Source organism: Puma concolor, chromosome A3 (genome assembly GCF_028749965.1).
Source record: "Puma concolor isolate L17-30 chromosome A3, mPumCon1.1.hap2, whole genome shotgun sequence".
In the NCBI taxonomy this organism is placed as follows: domain Eukaryota; kingdom Metazoa; phylum Chordata; class Mammalia; order Carnivora; family Felidae; genus Puma; species Puma concolor.
The window spans coordinates 135,799,775-135,826,060 of NC_141669.1; the positions used below are offsets into that span (position 1 = coordinate 135,799,775).

At 49.7% G+C, this 26,286-nt stretch overlaps 1 protein-coding gene across 1 annotated transcript in view; it reads right to left on the bottom strand.

Moving 5' to 3' along the window:
- Positions 1–2,721: 2,721 nt before the first annotated feature.
- CTCFL (CCCTC-binding factor like) overlaps positions 2,722–26,286 on the bottom strand; it is a 29,056-nt gene continuing 5,491 nt past the window's right edge. The window contains exons 4-10 of the mRNA XM_086702554.1: positions 26,016–26,149; positions 22,870–22,990; positions 21,366–21,515; positions 18,800–18,960; positions 15,546–15,728; positions 9,328–9,451; positions 2,722–4,604 (exon numbers count right to left, since the gene is read on the bottom strand). Coding sequence (XP_086558680.1) covers positions 4,450–4,604; positions 9,328–9,451; positions 15,546–15,728; positions 18,800–18,960; positions 21,366–21,515; positions 22,870–22,990; positions 26,016–26,149 — 1,028 coding nt within the window. The 3' untranslated portion in view covers positions 2,722–4,449. The remainder of the gene's footprint in view (positions 4,605–9,327; positions 9,452–15,545; positions 15,729–18,799; positions 18,961–21,365; positions 21,516–22,869; positions 22,991–26,015; positions 26,150–26,286) is intronic.

A 26,286-nucleotide genomic window follows, 5' to 3' on the forward strand; every position in this document is an offset into this window, starting at 1 on the left:
TTTTCAAAAGGTAGGAACTTTATAATACAAACTGCTTCTATTTCATCAGGACTGACCCCTCCCTCCCCAACTCTTTCAGTGACCGACCTCGAACAATAGAGGCATCTGTCAGGCCTTCGGTTTGTTGAAAAAGCATCCTTCATACCGTAGCGCTGTTGTCAAACAATGTTGCAACCTAAACACCCTTCCCTGCAAACGGAGACGTTAAATTGTGCAAGTGGTGTACATTCCAGGGTGGTTTCCTGCTGGATCTCAAAACCATTTTATTTTATTTTTATTTTTTAGTTTATTTACTTATTAAGAGAGAGAGCGCGCGCGTGCGCGCACAAGTGGGGGAGGGGCAGAAAGAGACAGAGGGAGACAGAGGATACGAAGCAGGCTCCAGGCTCCGAGCTGGCAGCACAGAGCCCGATGTGGGGCTCGAACCCACGGACTGTGAGATCGTGACCTGAGCCGAAGTCGGAGGCTTAACCCACTGAGCCACCCAGGTGCCCCCAAAACCATTTTAAAAGCATTCGAAAATGCAGAGCCGAGGAAAGTGTCCTCACACGAAGGTTTTGCAAAGGCCCCTCTCTTAGCAACGTCAAGTGCAAGAATCCTCCTGCTTCTCTTGAAGGCAGAGCACTTTTTCTTCATTCTTCGGTGCAGTACAAAACCCAACAAACTAATCTCCAGGACTTTGTTGTACCTGGAGAGTCTAATCAGTCTCCGGCAGCTCAAGGAGCCTGTCCCGATGCTGGAAAAGAAAGCCATGCCTGCCCTCTTGTGGGGACTATTGTCCTTGCTCCTGTCACAGAGACCCAATCATGCACTTGAGGAGCTCATGAGTTTCTCCTTTTATCCGGGTGTCTGGTGGGAGTCTGGGCACATAACTGAACCAAAGCCGAGCATCTGAATTTAATTCCACGTATTATCTCTTCCACGTGTGATGCGTGCAACATACTGCAAATTACCTACAAAAGACGGCTGAAGAGTTGTTGGTGGGGCTTAGATACATACTGGTCTTGTACTTTCCAACATGTTTCTTGTGTTTTTTTTTTTTTAACTTTTTTACAAAAATGTTTTTAATTTTTTTTTTCATTTTTTATTTTTGAGAGAGAGACAGAGTGCGAGTGGGGGAGGGGCAGAGAGAGAGGGACACACAGAATCCGAAGCTGGCTCCAGGCTCCGAGCTGTCAGCAAGAACCCGACGTGGGGCTTGAACTCACGGACTGTGAGATCCTGACCTGAGTCGAGGTTGGTCGTCCAACCGACTGAGCCACCCAGGTGCCCCTCTTGTGCTCTTTTTAAAGCAAAAACATTTAATTGTAGTAAAATACATAAGAAGACATTTACTCTCTTAACCGTTTTTTAGAAGCATTTATTTATTTATTTTGAGAGAGAGGGCATGCGTGGGAGGGGCGGGGTGGGGGGCGGGGAGAGAGAGAATCCCAAGCAAGCTCCAGACCGTCAGCGCAGAGCCCGACGCGGGGCTCGAACCCACGAACTGGGAGATCGAGACCTGAGCCGAAATCAAGAGTCGGACGCTTAACCAACTGAGCCACCCAGGCGCCCCCTGCACACCATTTTTAAGGGTACAGCTCAGTAGTGTTGAGAACGTTCACGCTGTGGTGCAACCAACCTCCAGAGCTTGGATTATCGTCTTGCAAAAGTGAAACCCTACCCCACTAAACACTAACTCCCCATTCCCTACCCCCAATCCCTGGTCGCCACCCTTCCGCTTTCTGTCTCTATGAACTGGGCGACTCTCAGTCCCACACACAAGGGTATTTGCTCGTGCCTGGCTGACCTCACAGAGCATAGTAGCCTCAAGGTTCGTCCGTGTTGTAGCCTGTGTTAGAATTTCCTTCCTTTTTGGGGCGCCTGGGTGGCGCAGTCGGTTAAGCGTCCGACTTCAGCCGGGTCACGATCTCGCGGTCCGTGAGTTCGAGCCCCGCGTCGGGCTCTGGGCTGACAGCTTGGAGCCTGGAGCCTGTTTCCGATTCTGTGTCTCCCTCTCTCTCTGCCCCTCCCCCGTTCATGCTCTGTCTCTCTCTGTCCCAAAAATAAATAAACGTTGAAAAAAAAATTTTTTTTAAAGAATTTCCTTCCTTTTTGAGGCAGAATTATATTCCACCGTATGGATAGAGCACATTTTATTGATCCATTCATCCACTGATGGACATTTAGCTTGTTTCCACCTTTGGGCTATTGTGAATGATGGCGCTGTGAACGTGGGCATACAAATATCTCTTTGAGACCCTGCTTTCAATTCTTTAGGGGTATGTAACCAAGGTACTGGCTCATAGGGTGATTCTATTTTTTTAAGGTTTATTTATTTTTATTCGGAGAGAGGTGTGATGCATGCGATATCCTGCAAATTACCTACAAAAGACGGCTGAAGAGTCGTTGGTGGGGTTTAGCTACGTATCGGTCTTGTACTTTCAAACACGTTTCTTGTGTTCTTCTTAAAGAACAAAAAAACTTAATTGTAGTAAAATACAGACAATAAGAATTCACTCTCGTAACGATTTTTTCACCACTTATTTATTTTGAGAGAGAGAGCATGCATGGGAAGGGCAGAGAGAGAGGCGGGGAGAGAGAGAATCCCAAGCAGCCTCCACGCTCTTAGCGCAGAGCCTGAGACGGGGCTTGATCCCGTGGACCCGTGAGATCGTGACCTGAGCCAAAACCAAGAGTCGGACGCTCAACCGACCGAGCCCCCCGGGCGCCCCTGCTAATTCTATTTTTAATTTGTTGAGGAACCTCCACACTATTTTCCATAGTGGCTGCACCAGTTTACGTTCCCACCAAACAGCGCCCAAGGTTCCAGTTTCTCCACATCCACGTTTTTAAGAACCGCCATTCACGTAAAACAAAGAGAGCCATTTTGAGTCATTTCATTTTATTGAGTTATGCAAAACATCTTGAAACAACAAAGAGGAAGGAAGTGTTACAAGAGGTCAAATAGTCACAATGACGGCATGCAAGAGACCATAGGGTTCAAGTCTTACTATGTGAACTCAACTATTGTGCTACCATGAAAAGAATGCCCTTCCCGCTGGAAAGTGCTTCTACGTTCCCAGGACACCGGGCTCTGGGCTTATGAGAGCAGACCAGCACCTTAAGAATTTGAATTTAGTTCACCGATGGGAGGCGTCGCTTCCACAATGTACCCATGTATCAAATCATCATGATGCACATTTTTAGTATCTCCCAATTTTATTTGCCCATTCTATGTCAATCAAGCCAAGAAACTGGAATTTGGGACCCGTATCAATGAAGTTAAACTAAGGGGGGAAGTTCAGAGCAAAAGCAGCTGCTGAGCTAAGAAGAAAAGTATGAAAAATATATCTCTATGAAGGTGGGTATTAGTTACTTTTAGGTTCTAACGAGGCATTTCGCTTAATGCTTGGCGTTGCGAAAAGCCTCGTCAACTGGCGAAAGAGAAACACTCCCCCGCCCGTTACAGGGCATCACAGAGTATAAATTCTTTACAGGTACACATTTCATCACGTTTTCTTCTCTCTCTGCTAATTACTTAAAAACTATAAACGAAGTAGTTTCAGCGAAACAAAAGAGAGACGAACTGACCTGCTGGGCAGTGACAGTGAATGTCCAAAGGGAAAATTTCACACCCGCCAAAAAACATAATTTAGGAAGAATACAAACTCTCAAACTGTACCTTGCTCAGTCACCAAACTAAAATAATTAGGCATCACTCTCTAACCCAGAGGTTGTCATTTTCCACTCGGTTATTTTTAAAACATTAAGATCTCTCTTGTTGAATTGAGAACACATTGAAGGTATTACGGTACCTTTAAATTTTATGGAAAATTCATTTGTATTTTAAAAAACGGTATCAAACTAGTTGTTTAGGTTTAAAAACTCATGTTAGGACTATAACGGTGAGGGGAGCCTGGGTGGCTCAGTGAGTTAAGCGTCGGACTTCAGCCCAGGTCATGATCTCGCGGTTCGTGGGTTCGAGCTCTGTAGCTCGGAACCTGGAGCCTGCTTTGGATTCTGTGTCTCCCTCTCTCTCTCTCTCTCTCTCTCAAAAATTAATTAAAACTTAAAAAAAAAAAAAAAAAAGAAATGTAATGGTGAAAGTACCCAGCTTTGGCTGTTTGCTGAAGCACTAGATAGTCTTAGTGCTACAACTGCATAACTATTATGGCCCCAAATCATGGCCCCTTCATTGCAGGCCACCTCGGCAGGATCAAGTGAGTGAATTCACAGCTTTGAGGTTTTATCCTCCAATTCAAGATTTGGGCCTTTTATGAAACACCTGCAGTGTTTTTTGTGTTTAAATATCCAGTCCAAAACAATAGGCAAATAATTCTGGGCACTAACCTCACACTTGGGAAAAACCGAGACCGTCCATCGTCATGAACTTGTTTCAAAGAACGTGCCGCAAAATTCGAACTTGTTGGAGAATGGACTGCTACGAACGCGAACTGGGAAGCTCTGTCACTTGTCCATCATTTGGAGGATCATTTCACAGCTCAGGTCTTCGTCCAGGCCCTTGTTTCCGACCGCGACGCCTCCGTAACAGACTGGAACCGTCTCTCCCGGGTACTGCTTCACGCTCACAGCAGAGACCTCCTTAGTGGTGTCTTTTGGGGCTGGGGGTGGGGGGGGGGGAGGCAGAGTTTTGGCAAATTTAAAATAAAGTCCAAAAAAATCAGTGCATTTACATTTTGGAAACAGTCCTTTGGTTTGTAACATAGCAGCAAACATTTTAGAAAATGATTTCTTTCCATTTATAAGACAGAACAAGTAATCTGATGGGACCTATGGGCGTGAAGTCAGGGGTTTCTGAACCTCAGCCCTCTATGCTTTTAGGGCTGGACCAATTCTCCACTGGGGGCCTGTCCTGTGCGTTGTGGTGTTTGGGGGCACACCTGGCCTCTACCCTCTGGAGGCCAGAACGCTCCTCACTTGGGACAACCGGACACGTTTCTGGGCATGGCCATACGTCTGCTGGGAAGCAGAAGAGCCCCCGCTGACAGCCACTGCTGTAGGTTGAGGGCAGATCCTACAGACCCAGATGGTGGCTGAACCCCTCACCTGTCTCGCCTCCGTGCCCGTGGAACGACACCACCGAAAGGAAGACAGCCAGCAGCTCTCAGGGCACTTGTCCTTACCGCCAGGGAACTCGGGCAGAGTCGGCTGGGTGCACCCTGTGAGTCGCGCCCAGATCCACAACCAGCCCGCCCACCCTCCTGCGGCTTATAGCCAGCCCAACCCGGGGCGCTTAAAAATAGAAGATCGCTGTAAATGTGAGTATTTTCATCCCTCTATTTCCCAAATTACTTCCCAAGAACACCCACGGAGCGGCAAAGAGCCCACGCCTACCGAAGCTTTACCTCCTGTCGGTTCAAGGTCATTTGAAGATGTGTTTGCTTGTGGTTTTTTTTGGGGGGGGGGTGGGGAGTGTGGGGAGAGCACGAAGACCGAGTTCTTACGAAGACGGAGTTCTTACAAACGCAAAGGAACTGCCACTTGCAAAGACCTACCCTGAACAGCCAGGTGGCCTACAGCTGACCCACCAGCCCAGCGGAGTAGACGCCAGACCATTATCTGGATAATACAGGTGCGAAACCTTTGATGTGCAAACAAAGTCGTAGTCTTTGCTAACATTAAGCTGGGTTACTTGTTTCAATTCACGCTTTGCTTGGGGTCCAACAGCTGACCATCCACAATATGAGGGGCGCCTGGGGGGCTCCGTCGGTTAAGCCTCCGACTTTGGCTCAGGTCCTGATCTCACGGCTCGTGAGTTCGAGCCCCGCGTCGGGCTCTGTGCTGACGGCTCGGAGCCTGGAACCTGCTTCGGATTCTGGGTCTCCCTCTGTCTCTGCCCCTCCCCCTGCTCGTGCTCTCTCTCTCTCTCTCTCTCTCTCTCAAAAATAAACATTAAAAAAAGTACGAGAAATGTTTTCATACGCGCCGCGCGTCAAAGTAAACCCGGGAGGGCCTTCCTGTTTCCGTCCTTCTGGAAGGTGAGCGTGCCGGGCAGGTAGCATTCCCAGGTGCCCCTGGTGCCCAGGTGACCTGCTCCAAGTGGTGCTCCTGTTCAAACACCAGCCCGAGCCCCAGCGGGAGGGGGCAGAGATGTGGACCCGCTTTTCACCCCTGTGACTTCACTCTTCGTTTATTTCCCGGCCAGTGTCCAGGAGGCTCGGGGTCAGTGCTGGCAGGGGCAGTCACCCAACCACGGGGGCTCGTGACCAGCCCGGAGGCTGTGACGCTCTAACTCTGCCCCACTGCAAACAGGTCACGGACCACGGGCGACATTTTCAAAAACCTTTAGTCCGTCCCCAATCGTTTGATCTTCTAGGGAAGGCTTATTCGGATGAAATTTGGTCAAAGGTTTTTTTAAGGACTTGGTTTACTAGATAATGGAAAGAAAATACTGCATTTAGGTATGAAGCGGGAGCCAGTGGGTGCCTAATTAACCGGGAAGTCATACATGTGTATGGACGCTTTGGGGTCCGTCCCAGCGGGAGCAAGGATCCCAGCAGCCTGGCCTCTGCATCTCTATACGGTGGTTGGAAGATCTGAGCTGGGTTTCACCTACTTGTCTTGTCCCGTAAAGGGCTGTGCTCATTTTTTGATCGTAAGTGGGAATGGATGAACCCTGCTCACGCCAGGCCTGGTGTGGACCCGAGGGCCAGGCCCGCCTTGGAGGGGAGCTCAGTGCGGGTGGGAGCGGGCACTGAAGAAGCAGATAAATGTGACGCTGAGCACCAGGTGGGGGTGTGCAAAGCAGAGGCCCGGGCCCGGGGTGCACGTGAGGCAGGGCGACCTGGTCAAGGGTCAGAGCTGAGATCTTGGGGGTCCGTGGACGAGTTACCAGGAATGCCGGGCAAAGGAGAGGGTGAGTCTGGCCTGGCTGGGGTGGGGTGACCAGTATGGCTGGCTGCCTGGGAGGGCGGGGAGCGGCTGGCCACACCCAAGGCCCTGTCTTCAGAGCGCTGGTGCACAGAGAAGGGGTTCAGGTGGTGGGCAGCGAGGATGGGGGACGGGTGCTGAGACGAGGTCCCGGACCTGGGGAGACAGGTGGACCCGGTCCACGGCAGCAGGGGAGGCAGCCGCCTGGGTGCCCTGGCTTCCAACACTAGCGTGGATCAGGCGTGCAGGAGAGAACGAGGCTGAGGGTGGGGGCGGGGGCAGCGGCGGGGTGTCAAGACTTCAGTTTCAGACGAACTGGGTTTGAGACAGCAGGGGGGAGACGCTCACGAGGCAGCGGGACATTCGCTCCCAGCCTCTGGAGGCTACATGGGGGCTGCAGTCCCAGACCACCAGTGACCTGCCACGGGAGAGGGTGAGAGTCATGTATGCAGGTGTGGACGTGGTACCGAGGTGGACCGAAGGTGAGAAAAACTGTGGGGAGAAGAGGAGAAGGTGAGGTGGCTGGAGGAGCCAGAGAAAATTCCAGAAGGATGGATGCCTGTTGAGCAAGCAAGTGGGGAGAGGGTCAAGAGGGGGACCAGTCGGTGGCCCTATGGCTGCAGCAGGGAGAGGCCAGCGGGACGTGGTCACAGGGAGCCCCTGGTGACCCCAGTGGTGTGCTGGGGCCGGAGCCAGATGGAGGGACCCGGGAGGGGCGGGGGCGAGTCCGTGGTGAACGTGATGGGAGTTCTGTGGACCAGGAGGGGTGGGCGTCGTGCGGGGGTTCGTTTCTCCTTAGGCCTCTCGCGTGTGTTCCAGGCTGGCAAGCAGGCAGGCAGGAGGAACTTCTCCAGCAGGAGAGGGAGGGGAAGTGTGGAGTCGGGAGCGGGGACAGGGTCACCGCGGGGCCTCACACCTGGGACAGGAGGGGCGGTGGCGCTCCTCGGGGAAACCACGGAAGGTGGTATTCATGACACCGTCAGTTTTATATCCATGCTGTGACCGTCACTTCTCTTCTGGGTCACCCCCCAAGCACCGCGGGCTGACCTGCCCCTGCTGCTGGAGAAGCCGGGAGCTGGTGGAGGAGGGCTAGAGCTCTGGCCCCCGGTAGGAAGACTCAGGAACACTGAGGAAGGCCTGAGCAGGTTGTAGAGCCCAGGTCAGAACTCCAGCCTGGCTGTCCACGTTCCAAGCATGATGTGTAACTGTTTAGTACAAGTATATCTCAAACAGCGCGTGGGATATACTCACGCTAAACGCGTATTCACTGTTTACCCGGAATTCAAATTCGGCCGGGCCATTCCCTTATTGTACCAGGTGACTCTGAGGTAGGGAAAGGGCTGACTGCCATCTGCGGGAACATTCGCTGCTCGAGGATTGGGGCTGGGATCAAAATATGGGGGATTTTAGAAGAAGGAGGCCACGCAAACATTTTCCGTTTGTTTTTGCGGGAAGGTCGTGCGGTCTCAGTCTAGGATCTCTCCAGTTCTAGGATCCTCATGAAGGGAATAGAGGACGTAAACGGAACGCCTGCACGGAGCACTAGGTCTGTCCCCTCGTGGAGCAGAACATCTTAGAGGGCAGGCTGGACTCAGGCCCATTTTGCTCTAACCTGGGAACCCACGTCGGCTCCCGGAGGCCAGACGATAAAGACTGTGATGCCCAGAGCGACCCCCCAAAAAGATACGTCCACATCCTAACCCCTGAAAGCTGTGAATGTAACCTTATGTCTTTGAAGATACAAAGAAGTTAAGGGTCTCGAGAACAGATCATCCTAGCTTTCAGACAGGCTCTACATCCAGTGACAAGTGTCCTTAGAAAGACAACGAGACACAGAAGAGGGAGGAAAGCCCTGCAAAGACACAGGCAGAGACTGGAGGGATGTGGCCATGGGCCGAGAGACCCCGGGAGCCACCAGAAGCTGGGAGAGGCAGGAGGGCATCGCTCCAGAACCTTCAGGAGGAAGACAACCTTTTCCGACACCTTGAGTTGGGACTTCCGGGCCCCAGAGCTAGGAGACAGTGGGCCTGTGATGCTCTGAGACACTCAGCGCGTGGCCATTTGCTGTAGCAGCCCCAGGACACGCACACGGCGCCCCAGAAGTTCCGCCAGGCAGAGGTGACAGGCCACCGGCTTCCAGAGGAGGGCGGCCTTCAGCCTCGCTAGACTGTCTGCCAGGAACCCCGGTGACGAGAGCCGTGGATGCCTCCTGGGGCTCTCTGCACCTGCACGAGTAATCGCTTCCACTTTGCCAATGACCCAGAGGGGGCAAACTGAAGTTCAACACCTGCCCGAGGTGGCAGGGAGCAGCAACAGGGCTGGGACCAGGACCTTTCGGGGACAGGCACTTAGGGCTTCTGGGAGAATCCCCTGCACGGGACCACTCAGCACCCGGGAAGCGATAACAAGGAGATCACTCTCAAATTAAAACCCAGTTTGTTTCAAATGAGTTACCGTCTTCCTTTCCTGCCTCTTTCAGGATGGCCAGCTTTCTCCTCTTCACTCTTCTCACTTTGCCCGAGGCGGCCGGCTTTCCCTGGCCCGCGTCACACTTCGCGGAATGTCTCTGCATATTATTCTGTCGGCGAGACGACACAGAGCACATGGGAGTCAGCATCACCGACGGAATGTCATTTCAAATTCCGCAGTTAGAGACCCGGGTACGGGAAAATGGGGCAACATGTACCTGGTAGAGTCTTGCACAATAAAAGGTGGCTTTTAGGGGCCCCCGGGTGGCTCAGTCAGTTGAGCGTCCGACTTCGTCTCAGGTCATGATCTCATGGTCCATGAATCTGAGCCCTTCGTCGGGCTCTGTGCTGACAGCTCAGAGCCTGGAGCCCGCTTTGGATTCTGGGTCTCCCTCTCTCTCTGCCCCTCCCCTGCTCACGCTCTATCTCTCTCTCAAAAATAAATAAGCATGAAAAAAAAATTTTTTAATAAAATAAAAGGGGACCCCTCTGTTGTGTTTAGGTCTAGCCAATTTTTTTTTTATCATAGAGGTCAATGAGAAGACAAAATCTGTTCTTCTAGAATGTGTCCCCTGTCCAAAGTGAGGTTTGATGTTGAGCCAGAAATTCAATAGATTGTCAATTTTAAGAAAATATGTAACATACCATGTATATTTTACTGGCCTGCCAGCTCCTCTCCTGATCTAACATGCGCGGGGTTATTTTTTTAATGTTTGTTTATTTTGAAAGAGGAGGGAGTGCCCAAGCAGGGGAGGAGCAGAGAGGGAGAGAGAGAGAGAATCCCAATGTGTGCTCTGAGCACACAGCCTGACTTGGGGTTCGATCTCACAAACTGCGAGATCACGACCTGAGCCGAAATCGAGAATCGAACACTTAACCGACGGAGTCACTCGGTCACTTGCCCCCACAAGGGGTAACTGACTGTATACACAACACTCAGAATTAAAAGGGAAGTCAGAGATTTCTCGGTCAAGACTATTCACCGATGTATTCTTACACGCGAACACTTACGATGGTTTAAATTAAGCTAGAAATTTTTCATCGTTTGGAAAGTTCATATGCTAAAGTAAGATACTGCTGACGTGCCATTCGATTTTCTGATTATATAAAACCTCCCCCCTAATTTCCACTGCAGCTTCAGTGGGTGCTCCACTGGACCGTCCTGGTTTATGGGCACAAGGGGAAGGATTCACGTGTAAGGAGAAGGGGGATGTTACAGGTCATTTAAACCGGTTCCATTCCGGGTGGGAAAACAATGACCCAAGGGTTCAATCCAGCTGGCCAACTGGATTTTGTAAAGCAAGTCTTCTGGAAGACTGCCGTGTCTATTCATTCATGAATTGTCCGTCTATAGCTGTTTTGGGGGCTCCAACAGACTTGAGCAGTTGGGCCAGAAAATGGTCTGCGAAGCTGAAAATATTACTACCGGCCCCATACAGAAGAACGCTGTCCAGTCCCTGGGTTTATATGATGACTGTGCACAAACTAAGCCTTTGGGGGCCACAGATTCGAGACTATGACGACAACAATGGCCCCTTCCCCAGCCAAGCACACACATACACGTGCACACACACACCACCTTCCTTCAAATTCATGAGGCTCCTGGCTAACGACTCCGGGCGTCGGTTTTGGATTAATAAGCAAAAACACGTCTAGCCTTTAAACAGTAAATGGGCTAAGATTTTAAGTAAACCGATATGACGTTTAGATTAGTTGCGACTCAGAGGGCAGAGCGATAGGACAGACATGTGTCAGAGGAATGTTTCTCAAGAGAGGAGGGAGCGAGCATTTGGAATCCAGGGCACGGGTCCTTTACTGGGGAGGCAGGGGGCCTTGCCCTATGACATTCAGGCACGGAGATACACTTGCCTGTTGCGTGTTAAAGAATGGAAGTTTGCGAGTGATTTACTTTCTAGAAATTAAATTGGATTCAAATATCCCAAGAGGCGCTTATTTATTTTATTTTATTTAAAAAAAAATTTTTTTTTAACGTTTATTCATTTTTTTGGGACAGAGAGAGACAGAGCATGAACGGGGGAGGGGCAGAGAGAGAGGGAGACACAGAATCAGAAACAGGCTCCAGGCTCTGAGCCATCAGCCCAGAGCCTGACGTGGGGCTCGAACCCACGGACCGCAAGATTGTGACCTGGCTGAAGTCGGACGCTTAACCGACTGCGCCACCCAGGCGCCCCTATTTATTTTTAAAGACTTCATATTTTAAAGTAGATTTAGGTTCATGGCATGTCTGGGAGGGAGGTCAAGAGATTTCCCTTATACCCCTGCCCCCACCGGCACAGCCTCCCCCCCCCCCATTATCAGCACCCCCACCAGAACCGGGGGTACATTTGTTACAACCTGATGAACTTCCTTAGACACATCATAATCGCCCAAAGTCCACGGTTTACACGAGGGTTCCTTCTTGGTGTTGTTCATTCTGTGCATTTGGACAAACGTATAATGGCAAGCATCTACTATTCTAGTATCACACAGGTTGGTTTCACTGCCTTAAAAAACCCTCCGTGCTCCATCTGTTCATCCCTGCTCCCCCACCCCTGGAAACCACGATCTTTTTACGGTCTCCACAGTTCTGCTTTTTCCAGAACGTCGCATCATTGGAATCATAGCGCATACCCTTTCCAGATTGGCTTCGTTCACTTAGTAATACGCGCTTAAGGTTCCTCCCTGTCTTCATGGCTGCATGGCTTGATGGCTCGTTTCTTCTCAGCCCTGGATAACACTCCATCGTCTGGATGGACCACAGTTCACTTATCCATCACCTACTGGAAGGCGTCTTGGCTGCTTCCGACTTTTGCCAGTTAGGAATAAAGCTGCTACGAACACCCACGTGTGGGTTTCTGTGTGGATTTACGTTTTCTACTCCTTCGGGTGAACAGGAGTGTGAGTGCTGGACCGTTTGGTAAGACGACGTTTAGTTTTGTAAGAAACCATCAAACTCTTCCCAAGAGGCCGTGCCACGTCGCATTCCCACGAGCAACGAATGAGAGCCTGTGCTGTTCACATCCTCGCCGACATCTGGGGTCGTCAGGGTTCCTGATTTGGGCCATTTTGATAGGTACGTGGTGGGGTCTCGTCCTAACTACATTTCCCTGATGATGTACGACGCGGAGCATCTTTTCACGGGCTTATCTGCCACCGGTGCGTCTTCTCGGGTGAGGGGTCTGTATGTAACAACGTCCTCGGCCCATTTATTAACCGGGGCGTCTGTTTCCTTAGGATTTTAAGTTTTAAGAGCTCTTTGTGTATTCTGGACGACAGTCCTTCATCAGAGGTGACTTTGGCATATATTTTCTCCCTGTCTGTGGCGTGTCTTCTCCCATCAGAAATTGTTCAGTTTATTTTATTTTTAATTTTTTAACTGTTTTTATTACTGAGAGACAGAGAGAGACAGAGCATGAGTGGAGCAGAGAGAGGGAGACACAGAATCCGAAACAGGCTCCAGGTTCCGAGCTGTCAGCACAGAGCCCGACGCGGGGCTCAAACTCACAAACCGCGAGATCATGACTTGAGCTGAAGCCAAGAGTCGGATGCTTAACTGGCTGAGCTGCCCTGGCGCCCTGGTCTGTAACCATTTTGAATTAATTTTTGCGAAAGGCATAAGGTCTTGGTCTAGGGTTTTTTTTTTTTTTTCCATGTGGATTCAAGTTCCTCTAGTACGTTGGCTGAAAAGGTGGTATTTTGTCCATTGCATCCACCTTTGCTCCTTGGTCAGAGATCGGCAGACTGTGTTCACAGGGTCTGTCTGGCTCTCTGCTCCATCCATGTGTCTGTTCTTTCACTAACACACCCTGCTGTGATTACTCTAGCTTTATTATTATTTTTTTAAATTTTTTTAACGTTTGTTCATCTTTGAGAGATAGAGTGAGACAGAGCATGAGCGGGCAAGGGGCAGAGAGAGGGAGACACAGAATGCAAAGCAGGCTCCAGGCTTGGAGCTGTCACCACAGAGCCCGACACGGGGCTCAAACTCACGGACCACGAGATCGTGACCTGAGCCGAAGTCGGACGCTCCACCGACTGAGGCCCCCAGGGGCCCCAACGGCCTCACCTATTTCAAATCCCACCAGCAACGGAGGAGGGCGCCAATTCTTATAATATTTCAAGCTTTTTTTGTTATTATTATATTTGTTACGGTGATCAGTGATCAGCTATCACAATTTGCCGAAAGCTCTGGTGGTTAGCATTTGTTAGCAGTGAAGTATTTTTAAATTACAATATATGCTTTTTTTTAAGGCATGTTGTTATTGGACACTTAATGGACTACAGCACAGCATCATCGTAGCTTTCGTATGCCCCGGGAAACCAAACCATTCTTTTGACTCACTTTATTGTGACGTTTGCTTTACTGCAATATCTCAATATCTCAATCTGCAATATCTCCGAGGGATGTCTGTATTCTAGATCCAAGTCCCCATGCGCTCTCTTGAATGCAAGAAAAACTTTCAAGACTTCTGACTGTTTGCTCTGAGGAATTCTATGAGGCCGACTCAACCCCTTCTCTGTTTTCTTATTCTTCCCACCAAAAGGCAGAATCTTTCCAATGTTGACCCTTGACAAGGCTAAGTCTGTATGAATGCTGTTTTCAGACTATTGTCACAAGTTGTATTTGAAATTTTGAACTAAGAGTATTAACACTCTGGAATTACCCCACTACACTACCCAGAAAAACACAAAGAGAAAAGGTATAAAGCTTTCCCCACAAAAATAGTCAACTACAGATAATTCAGAACTTTTATGAAGTGAGCCTGGAGCATATACACTGTCTAGAGATCTGGCTCATCATCTGTGGTATTTTTTTCAATGTCCACGAATTCTCTGACACTCTTTCTTTCAAAGGGAACTTCATCCTCCACCTCTTGGGTGTGGGCTGGACCTAGTGATTTGCTTCTTTTCTAAAGTTTTTAATGTTTATTACTTTATTTTGAGAGAAAGAGAGAGATCGAGAGCGTGCACAAGCTGGGGAGGGGCAGAAAGAGAGAGACAGAGAAAATCCCAACCAGACTCCACACCATCAGTGCAGAGCCCGCTGCGGGGCTCGAACTCCCGAACCGCGAACCACGAGATCGTGACCTGAGCCCGTCGGTCGCTTAACCGACTGAGACACCAGGGCACCCCTAGTGATTCATCTCTAATGAACAGAGGTAATGGGTCACTTTAAAAAGTAGGTGGCGGGGCGCCTGGGTGGTGCAGTCGGTTAAGCGTCCGACTTCAGCCAGGTCACGATCTCGCGGTCCGTGGGTTCGAGCCCCGCGTCGGGCTCTGGGCTGATGGCTCGGAGCCTGGAGCCTGTTTCCGATTCTGTGTCTCCCTCTCTCTCTGCCCCTCCCCTGTTCATGCTCTGTCTCTCTCTGTCCCAAAAATAAATAAACGTTGAAAAAAAAATTAAAAAAAAAATAAATAAAAAAATAAAAAGTAGGTGGCAAAAGTCACAGTGGCCTCCCCCTTGCTCCCTCTCGCTTACTCTGGGTCATGAGACCCCTTGAGCAGCCCAATGGAATGGTCCACGTGGTGAGGAACTGAAGACTCTTGCCAACAGCCATGGGAGGGCGCCATCTTGGGAGTGGACATCCTGATGACATCCTGACCGTAACCTCCTGAGAGACGATGAAGCAGACCCACCCAGCCGAGCCCCTCCCAAATTCCTGACCCACTGAAAATGTGAGGAAATAAATGTTGTTTTAAGCCACTAAGTTTCGAAACGATTTGTCATATGGCAACAGATCACTCACACAGCACCTAAAGAGAATAATGTCGAAGAGTAAACGCATTTCTTAGCAGAGTACCAACAATACTATTTGAAGAACATCTCTGAGACATTTCGAAAATTGCATTCTCTCTGGGAAACAGCCTAAATCTAATTCACAGGAACAATGTTAAAATGTTACATTTAAGAGCAGTGGTTCTTGTGGACTCCAGGGAGTATGAGAATTCTCTAAAATCATTTGCAAGGTTTTGTTTGTAGAGCCGTCTTTTTTCATGGAAAGGGGAGACCACACTTTCATATGATTTGCAAGAGCTTTGTGACTCCAAAAAAACGAATAACCACTTCCCCAAGGCCGGGCAGATGCCGTCTTAAGCCCTGGCAAGTTTCTATAATTGGGTTTAAACTCCCTGAGTGTGTCAGAGCCTGTGAAACAGAGGAATCTTTGCAAGAAGTAAGGTTTACTGTGAGTTAAGTGAGCTTACCCAGCGGGAGAAGCTTTTGCTACACTTGGGGCATTGGTAAACAGTCGGGATGAAGTCTGCATCATGGTATTTCCTGAAGTGCACATTTAGAAGTTGCTTCTGTCGGAAACATTTATTGCACGAGACGCAGGTAAATGGTTTCTCTCCGGTGTGGGTACGTATGTGAACGGTCATATGGCGTTCCTAGGAGAGAAGGGGAGGCAAATGAGAGGTTTAATATTTACAGGGATTTTGTTTTTAGTCCTTGATGTTATTTCTTTTTTTTTTTTTTTTAATTTTTTTCAATGTTTTTTAATTTATTTTTGGGACAGAGAGAGACAGAGCATGAACGGGGGAGGGGCAGAGAGAGAGGGAGACACAGAATCGGAAACAGGCTCCAGGCTCCGAGCCATCAGCCCAGAGCCTGACGCGGGACTCAAACTCACGGACCGCGAGATCGTGACCTGGCTGAAGTCGGATGCTTAACCGACTGCGCCACCCAGGCGCCCACCTTGATGTTATTTCTTATACACCTTTTTCCCTCCCTAAGGATGAATGCGTGATTACGAAAAATGATGGCACACACAATGTCAATGTGGTTAGTGATGCAGGCAACACGGTCTGGCTATCTAGGAAACAAACTTGTCCACCATCAGGCCACTGATGAGGGCCTCGCGGGTCCCACAGCCCCTCAGGGAATGTGGTAGAACATTCCTTCGGGAGGGAAACGATAATCATTTGTCCCTCCAAGAGGCCTCATGGACTAGCAGCCCTTCTTCTAGAACTATCTGCAATGACCCGAGTTTACAAAGGGCAGAAGGAACCTGCAAACTTAAAATCTAACATCAGAGTTTCAATTCCATGGCTATTTGGCGTTGGAAGTACATTACGCCTCTTACCTTCCTGATAAATATTAGGACAAACCTTAATATCCATTTAAAAGCATAAAGCTGATAATAACTGTTCTTAGCAAAGAAATAATTAGGAATTTTAACTAAGATTGACCCAAGTAAATAACCTGGAGAAGCCGGGGCACCTGGATGGCTCAGTCGGTTAAGCATCTGACTCTTGGTTTCCGCTCAGGTCATGATGACACCGTTCGTGAGTTCAAGCCCCGTGTCAGGCTCCGCACTTAGTGTGGAGCCTGCTTGGGATTCTCTCTCTCCCTCTCTCTCTGCCCCTCCCCTGTTCTCTCTCTTTCTCTCTCTCTCTCTCAAATAAATAAGCTTTAAAAAATTTTGGAAAAGCATGACAAAAATATGTATAAAGTCAAGCGAAAGTACCCATTTTATTTGTTTTATTTAAAATGCTATGACCGGGGCGCCTGGGTGGCTCAGTCGGTTGGGAGACCGACTTCGGCTCAGGTCATGATCTCATAGTCCGTGAGTTCGAGCCCCGTGTCGGGCTCTGTGCTGACAGCTCAGAGCCTGGAGCCCGTTTCAGATTCTATGTCTCCCTCTCTCTCTGCCCCTCCTCTGTTCATGCTCTGTCTCTCTCTGTCTCAAAAATAACTAAACGTTAAAAATAAAAAAAAAAATTAAAAAAAAAATGCTATGACCATGCAGAGGAAACACACACCCACTTCTGTGTTACTGTTCATAACCAAACTATATTTCTACAAGGTTTTCTCTTGGGGGGTGCTCTCTTCCCACACGTCTTGCCTCCACCCCCCTTCCAGGACAGCGTGGCCTTGGTGGGACATTGACTTTCAACGTGGGACTGAGCGATGCTGTCCTGGGAGGGAGGGTGAGAGGAAAGACATGTGGGGAAGAGGGTCCTTTTAGTACTCCATCACATGAAAATTCATTGATCTTATACTTTGAGTGAATCTTCTATCTATGCATGATTTTCTAAAATAACAGACTGGTCATTTGGAAAACTATCAGTTTACCGAGTTATGGACAGCTTCTACACGTTGTCACACTTCACTCCACTACATAAAAAAATGCTTTCTTAAAATCACTCCCATCTCATTAGAGAAGTCTTCAAGTGTCAGAAAGCTTGTCAAGCTCATGGTGGTGGATGTACAGATTTCTAATTGTAATTTCCTCCTGACAGATGAGATTGTATCTCTGGCAACCACATTTTCTTTGAAGTGATGGACTCACTTCATTTACTTTTTTTTTTTTAATGTTTATTTATTTTTGACAGAGAGAGAGACAGAGCATGAGCGGGGGAGGGGCAGAGAAAGAGGGAGACACAGAATCCAAAGCAGGCTCCAGGCTCCGAGCTGTCAGCACAGAGCCCGACGCGGGGCTCGAACTCACAGACGGTGAGATCATGACCTGAGCCGCAGTCGGACGCTCAACCGACTGAGCCACCCAGGCGCCCCTCACTTCATTTACTTTCAAGAAAAAGGCACTGCATGTTGCCAAATGTCCAATGACTGAAGCAGGAGAGTTTGCCTATCCCTTGTTCTCCCAAGTGAAAACAGCAGTTCACGAAAAAAGTGGCTAGTTGGGCTGGCAACTCACACAATGCCACAGGTGATTCCCTGCAGACAGGTGCTGTGCTTTGGAAGACAGCACAGGGGCTCTGTTATTCAAAGATGAGTAACTAGGGGCACCTGGGTGGCTCAGTCAGTTAAGCGTCCAACTTTGGCTCAGGTCATGATCTCAGGTTCATGAGTTCGAGCCCCGTGTTGGGCTCTGTGCTGACAGCTGGGAGCCTGGAGCCTGCTTTGTATTCTGTGTCTCCCTCTCTCTCTGCCCCCACCCACTCACACTCTCTCTCTCTCCCTCAAAAATAAATAAACATCAAAAAAAGAAAACAAAAGATGAGTATCCTGGGTCAAGACTGAATGAAGTTGAGAACTGTTACTCTCTATCAAGGACATTCTTAAGTAAAACCACCCTTCACTTTTGCGGCTGTGCATGAAGGTGAAGAACACAGCAGACGCCAGACCAGACTGGGGTGACTGCTCTGCTTGTTCTCAGTCACCTCTGCTGCTGTGGCGCCTTCACAGCCGATGTCAACACGGTAAAAAGGGCAAATAATGTATCGGCATGAATCAGTCATCTAATGACAAGAACTTTGATCTTACAGCCCCGACTGGCTGCAGGGACCTCCAGGGGTCTGTAAACCACACTTTGACGAAGTGCTGCTTTCAAGTATTGGCTCACGGCTGCTTTCGGGTTATTCTGAACCGTCTCTCTCACCAAAGCATGATCTTTTTTTTTTTTCACGATTTTCAAAGCGATGGGGAACCCCAACCCTCCCTCCCTCCGTACACCACTGCCTCCCACCGCCTCCCCAAACTGGCTGAAACCGAGTACCTGCTTGCAGGCGTAAGAGCAGTATTCACACTTGAACCTTTTCTCATTTTTATGGGTTTTCTGGTGCTGAACGAGGGCGTAGCGTTCGTGGAAGACGGCGGTACAGTAACGGCACTTCATTTCTGTGGCTTTGTAAGTATGCAGGTTGCGCAAATGGACACCTAGAATAGTTACAGAACGTTATACGGCAGAACGGTGTTCGGTCAGCTACTCTCCCCTCCCCTCTGAGTCAGGGCTTCTAGACCTCAGCGCTATGGAGCTGGTTTCTTCTGGGGGGGGCGGGGTGGGCGTGTCCTGGGCACTGAGAATATTTAGATTCCAGTTAAGATTCCTTTCCTCCCCAGCTGTGACAACCAAAATGCCTCCAGATACTGCCAAGTGTCTCTCAGGGAACGAAGTCATTCCCTGCTGGGTGCTGTGCAGCACTGCTCAGAAGGAACCACAGGCTGCCAAGCCCAGGAATTACTCTTTTGACGTGGATTTCAATGTCACTTAAGGCACGGCACGTCCCACCTATTGTGTTCATTTAACAAAGCGTCTTGAGAACCTTATCAGCGAGGCGGGGGCAGGTTTTTAGGATAACCTTACGGTGGTTTTACATAACAAAGACACAACCTCTGGATTTTAACTGAAAAAAAAAAAAAAAAGTCCAAGTGTCATGTTAAGAGTCAATGTGCTGTTTTTGCCTCTGTCCTAACGCATGCAGGACTCGCGGTAAGGTCTGATTGGACACGCTCTGGAATAATTTCTGCTGAATGGAGTCTGAAGCACGGTGGTTTGTGATCCTTTGTGTAAGAGGCCAAGCAAAAAGGGACAGCTGGAGGGGGTGCACCCTAGTCGTGCTGTCTCAGGCATGTAAGAGTCTGATTTCTCCCACGGCGGCAGGAAGGGAGACTTCACTCGCTCACAAAGCATCTTACAGGGGTACATGGGGAGGGCCACCTGCTGAAAGGAGATGTAACCTACATCACTCTGTCGAGCTGTCAGAGACTTGTTTCCTTTCTCGGCAACAGGCTTGTGACCCTTGTGCCCTACAAAGTCCCACTGGGCTGTGTTTTGTGGCATGCCGGTAACTCCAGTAACGTTGACAGAATGTTCTAGATTTTTAAAAGTTAAAGTTTCTTGGGGCACCTGGGTGGCTCAGTCGGTTGAGCGTCCGACGTCAGCTCAGGTCATGATCTCGCGGTTCGTGGGTTCGAGCGCCGAGTCCGCTCTGTGCTGACAGCTAGCTCAGAGCCTGGAGCCTGCTTCGGATTCTGTCTCTCTCCCTCTCTCTGTCCCCCCCATGCTTTCTCTATCTCAAAAATTAATAAAATGTAAAAAAAAACTTCAAAAAAAAATTTTAAAGCTTCATTAAACACCCTCACCCTTTCAGAAATGTTTTCCAAACAGTGCACCTCGTCTCCAGGGTTTTCTCCGGGCAAACCAGCGACTTGTACGTCTGCCAACGTGTTTTGAGCATCACAACGTTACATACTTTGGAAAGAGAAGGAAGTTCACGGAAAACGGGAAGCCCAGGGACCCCGAGACAAAGCAGGGATGCTCATTCGCTGACGGCTGTGCCCACCACGACCCCACTGCTGAATATGCCTGGTTTCCCCTGCGGGCAGGGTAAAACCCCGAGTCCTAACCCTGGCATTCGGAGTCGCTCACGGCGGGTTCTGTTCTTGCTCTGTGGTGTTTTGTGCCACGAAGGGGACGTAACCATGTCACAATAAAGGATTTCGGGCCCTGGCTGGCCTCCTTTGCTGAAGGGAGTTCCTTAAGGGGAGGACTGGTTTTGGTCCTCACTTTTGCCACTTTGGCCGCCAGAACTTTTGAGGATTACAGCAAGATCCTAAGAAAAGTCTGCGGAGCGTCACTGGTGGGGACATTAACAGAGTCAGAATTGGGGCGCCTGGGTGGCGCAGTCGGTTAAGCGTCCGACTTCAACCAGGTCACGATCTTGCCGTCCGCGAGTTCGAGCCCCGCGTCAGGCTCTGGGCTGATGGCTCAGAGCCTGGAGCCTGTTTCCGATTCTGTGTCTCCCTCTCTCTCTGCCCCTCCCCCGTTCATGCTCTGTCTCTCTCTGTCGCAAAAATAAATAAACGTTGAAAAAAAAAATTAAAAAAAAAACAAAAAAAAAAAACAGAGTCAGAACCTATAACGAGGCCACCTACGGGCTCCCTGCACCTCCGGACTCGGGGGACTTGGGGACAGATCACTCTATGTCTCTAAGCTCCTTCATCATCTGCTTCATCTGTAGAAGCAGGCCTAGGGTGGGATGAAACGAGACCTGTGAAAATGCTGTAGGAGCTGAAATACCTGTGACTGTCATCAGGTGTACCTGCAACGGAACGGGCCCTCGGCCAGCGCTCCGAGCCCAGCCATGAAACCGCACCTCTTCAGTCTCGCCACTAGATGGCGCCACAGGACCGCTGGGGAAAAAACCCTCCCTCTTCCGGAGTAGGTCCTGCAGCCCAGCTGCCTCCCTGTAACCAGGCCCAGGGCTCCAGGGTCCAGGATGCGCCTCCGAGGAGCCCGCAAATACCGTAGTTAAAGGAAGCTCATTAAGCCAGACACTCACGCAGGTCGCTCTTCCTTGCGATGATGGTGGCACAGTGTGGACACTGGTACTTGGGGACATTCTTGCTGTGCTTCTGCAGAACGTGTATTTTCATGGTGCCGCTCTGCGTGAAGCGTGTGTGGCACACGTGGCATTCGTAGGGCTTCTCACCTGTGACACGGATGACAAAAGTGACCCTCTGCACGGCGGCTCCGCCCAGCAAGCCCTGAACCTCCCCCAAGGTCTTGGGAGCCGAAAGCTTTTCTGCTGTCCCCAGGGCTCCTTTCTCCACCCTTCCCTCAACCGTTTAGCCCCACAGTTTGTGCCAGGTTCCTAAATCAAGCCCAGACAGACAGCGTTGCGTCGAGTAGGACTGTGTGGACAGTGGCCCAGACGGGCGGCTCTCCTAACATCTGGCAGCTGACTCGTCACTTAGCCATCTGGTTCCTGCCATGGCATCAAGACCCGAGATGTCCACGGAAACGTATTCTTCGTACCAAAAAGACAAACAAACAAGCAAACAAACAAAAAACCCCACAAAGCGAGTACTAGAAATACCACACGATCCACGAATGCCACTTCTGGGGATTTATGCGAAGAAAACGAAAACAGTAAATTCGCAAAGACATGTGCCCCCGTACGTTTACTGCAGCATTATTTACAAACACCGAGATACGGAAGCAGCCCCAGGGTCCGACAGATGGATGGCTACAGAAGATGTGGTAAATACACAACAGAATATCGTTCAGCCACAAAACAAGAATGAAATCTTGCCATTTCCAACAACATGGACGGACTTAGGGGGCGTCAGCCTCCGTGAAAGAGGCAGATAGAGAAAGACAAATACCTATGTTGTCACTTATATGCGGGATCTTTGGAACAAAACAGACGGAAACAGACTCATAAATACAGAGAACTGGTCGTTTCCACAGGATGGGGCGGGGGAGGGGGGCAGCCGAGGGACGGGCCAACAGGTGAAGGGCATTACGAAGCACGAAACCAGCACACTTTACGTTTTGCCTTAAAACTGAAGGGTCCCCGGGGCGCCTCGGGTGGCTCAGACGGTTAAGCGTCCGACTTCGGCTCATGTCACGATACCGCGGTCCGCGCGTTCGAGCCCTGCGTTGGGCTCTGGGCTGACAGCTCGGAGCCTGGAACCTGCTGCGGATTCTGTGTCTCCCTCTCTCTGCCCCTCCCCTGCTTATTCTCTCACTCTCCATCTCTCTCTCAAAATAAAATAATAAACTTTAAAAAAAACCCTGAAGGGTCGGTTAAGCATGTGACTTTGAGCTCCCGGACAAACCTCGCCAGCAGGCACTGGACGGTGTCCTACTTAGCCCCGCGGGGTCCCAGCACGGTACTCACGTGGCCTCCCTCCGCGCCAAACAGGCACAGAAGTGCGGATCCAGATCTCCGTGTCGGAAAAGCACAAAGAAATTCACTCTGCCGCCCGAGCTCTAACTGGGTGGCGGGGAGACAGGGCACTGGCCGAGCCTCCTGGGCTGCCCGCAGGGCCCGTCCTCACCTGAGTGTGTCCTCATGTGTCGCTTCAGCTTGTAGGTGTCTTTGCTGGCGTAGCTGCACAGGCTGCACTGGAAAGGACGCTCCCCCGTGTGTGAGCGGGTGTGTCGCTTTAGCTTGCTCGCCTGGTGAACAGAGGAAAGGCCGCTGGTGCCCCCGAAACCTCAGGGCGGTGGCTCAGTCGGCAAAGCGTTCAACTGCGGCTCAGCCCGCGATCTCGTGGGTTCGTGGGTTCGAGCCCCGCGTCGGGCTCTGTGCGGATGGCTCGGAGCCTGGAGCCCGCTTCGGGTTCTGTGTCTCCCTCTCTCTGCCCCTCCCCTGCTCGCACTCTGTCTCTCTCTCTCTCTCTCTCAACAATAAACATTAAAAGGAACAAAAAGAAATTAATAAAAAGTGGTAGAGTCTTCAACTAATCAGAGTTATAAAAGATGCAGAAATCGGCCTGAGTTTAACCTCAGAGTGTATTTCACACACTGAAAAACATGAACCGGTCGTTATTTTTATTTTCTGTCGTGGACGAAGTTTCTCATTTGATTGTGTGTGTGTGTGTGTGTCTGTGTGTGTGTGTGTGTGTGTGATGCTTTGTGGATAACGAGCAGTCATTTCGAGAGACTCTCAGGTTCAACTTCACTTTTGTAAACTTCAGTTTACAAACTGAACTCTAGCGGCTCAGAGCCATACATGATTTTATTTGCATTTCCAAGGCAACATGCATCCGATAGCTGTAAAGTTTAGATCAGGCTGCGGTGCACAGAGGGCAGAAAACATCTGTCTGCGTAAGTAAAGCAGGAAGCTTGAGGCATCAGGTCTTTGATGGGACGTTTCCCTACGGGCCCTTCAAGTTCACAGTTCTGTGGACCCCCATGGCACGTGGACCAAGGGAGGCCTTGCTTTCTATCAAGGGCAGGTTCTGTGTGTTAGTGATTTGTTTATAAGATGAAACTTGGAAGTAAAAGGAAACAAATTCTAATTTGATTAACTACATATCCCAGGCAATTAGTTAAAAGGCAAACCACACACTCCCTTCCATCTGATCATTTTTGGCCTGACTGAGCACCTTCTAGAACTGCTCTTTTTCTGCGTGTGCTGACGGCAGGCCCATATCTGCCTTTAGCGGACACGGCCCCATCAGCCACACTCGGGCGATAGAGGTCAGAAAGCCCGCGTCAGCCCTGAGCACCATCCCAGGAAGGCTGCACTCGGGTCTGGCTCCCCAGTATGGGATAAGCATACAGAAGCCTGGAGAACATTCAAGAACAACAGAAGACTTAGGACGGAAAACAAGGCCCAAACCGAAAAATGCAGCTTGGATTTTTAGAAGAAAAGTGGACGTCTTTGGGTATATTAGAAGGCAAAGCGAGATGTTTTAGCAACAACAGCACAAAAAGTTTGGGGAGCGGTGAGAGGGAGCGAAGGCGCTGTGACAGATGTCCCCCGTGGCTGCAAAGGGAGGAGGGGACAAGGCGCGTTGACAAGGTGTCAGGAGCGCTGTGATCTGCCTACGGCTCCAGTACCTTCCTGGTGGCCCAAGCGTCAAGGGATGGTGAGGGGGGGCCTAGGCGGCTCCCCGCTCAGAACCGAGCAGCAGGGAAAGGCTTGGAAACCGTACAAAAGGGGTGATGGCAGCGGCTGGGGGTCCCTCTGTCGAGGCCGACCAGCCCTCGAGCTGCACGCGGACTGCCCATCCCCGAGAAGGGCCTCTGCCAACACACAAGCTTGCTCGGAGAGCCAGGAGGACACCAACGACGGGGCCACTCCGGGCCTCGGGTCCTCAGGAGGCTTTGAGTTCTGAAACCTCCTCTCGGGGTTTCCACACGCAGCCACCACCTTTAACTCCGATGGCAAATCATTTTTAAAAATAGTAACAGTGGGGGGAAAAGAATTCCTGGAACCAAATCCTGACCCCGTGCGCGAACTTTCCTAGTTGATGAAACACGGTTGCACCATGACTGTATTTAAACTTGAGGCCTCCCCTTTAACTCCGTTCCTTTCGCGCGTGTGATCCCTTCCCAACTGGGCTCAGACTCAGGACAGAGGAGGGCCGAGTCCTTAAAGGGTGACCGCAGAGACCTGACGTTGGAAAGGAAGTGTCACATTCTTCTGTCATTGCATTTAGGGTGCGGCTAGGCCTGCCAGAAAGTATAAATACAAGAGAATTCAAAGGAGCACGACACATAATTGGAAATCTGAGAAAGGTGGTCTGTCTGTAATTAAGACAGGAAACGGGCCGTGTCTGAATGCTCACACAAGTCGCTTTATATCTGACCAGGGGCCCCGGAGGTAAGGTCCAAAGTTGCAGCAAAAACCCACACTGAATCTGTGTTCTATGTCAGAGCAAATACATTTTGATTTTGTAGAACTGACTACACTCCACAGAACACCAGACAGAACTTAACACACTTGAGAATTATTTCCCAAGTAGAAGTGATTGTATTTGTAATTCGTACACCTTTCATGTTGCTTTCACGAGTTGGTAATCAAAAAAAAAAAAAAAAAAAAAATCCAATTTTCTATTTTAAACGTATAAAATAAAAACGAGTATCATTTCCCACATAGATTTCCTACCAATAATATCTTTAGCGAAGCGTATTTTGTAAGAGATTCTGTTAGTGTGACTTAACTTTTGCGTCAAGTTTTTATTTATTTATTTATTTATTAAAAAAAATTTTTTTTTAACATTTTTATTTATTTTTGAGACAGAGAGAGACAGAGCATGAATGGGGGAGGGGCAGAGAGAGAAGGAGACACAGAATTGGAAGCAGGCTCCAGGCTCTGAGCCATCAGCCCAGAGCCCGACGCGGGGCTCGAACTCACGGACCGTGAGATCGTGACCTGAGCTGAAGTCGGACGCTCAACCAACTGAGCCACCCAGGCGCCCCTGCGTCAAGTTTTTAAATTTCTTGTCTAATGTTTATTTTTGAGAGAGAGACAGAGTGTGAGCAGGGGAGGGGCAGAGAGAGAAAGGGAGACAGAGGATTTGAAGCAGGCTCCAAACTCTGTCAGCAGAGAGCCCAACGTGGGGCTTGAACTCACAAACCATGAGATCATGAGCTGAGCTGAAGTCGGACACTTAACCAACTGAGCCACTCAGGCGCCCCGTGTCAAGTGAGAAAGAATGCCACAAAGCTCTAAGGACAAGGACGGACTTACTTCCACACTGGCATACTTGCAGATGGAACATTTAAAGGGTTTCTCGTGAGTGTGTTTATAACGTCTGTGTCGGACAAGTTCTCCACTGGTGACAAATGCCATGACACAGTCACCACACTTGTAGGGCCTGGTTCCTGTAAAATCACATAGTTCAGCCTTTTCAGATAAGACTTCACCACAAATATCCCTAGGGATTTATAACCTATCAATTAGACTCCGTTTCAAAACGCTCTAACAATGAAGAAGAGGTCCTGTAAACCCTAACTACCCC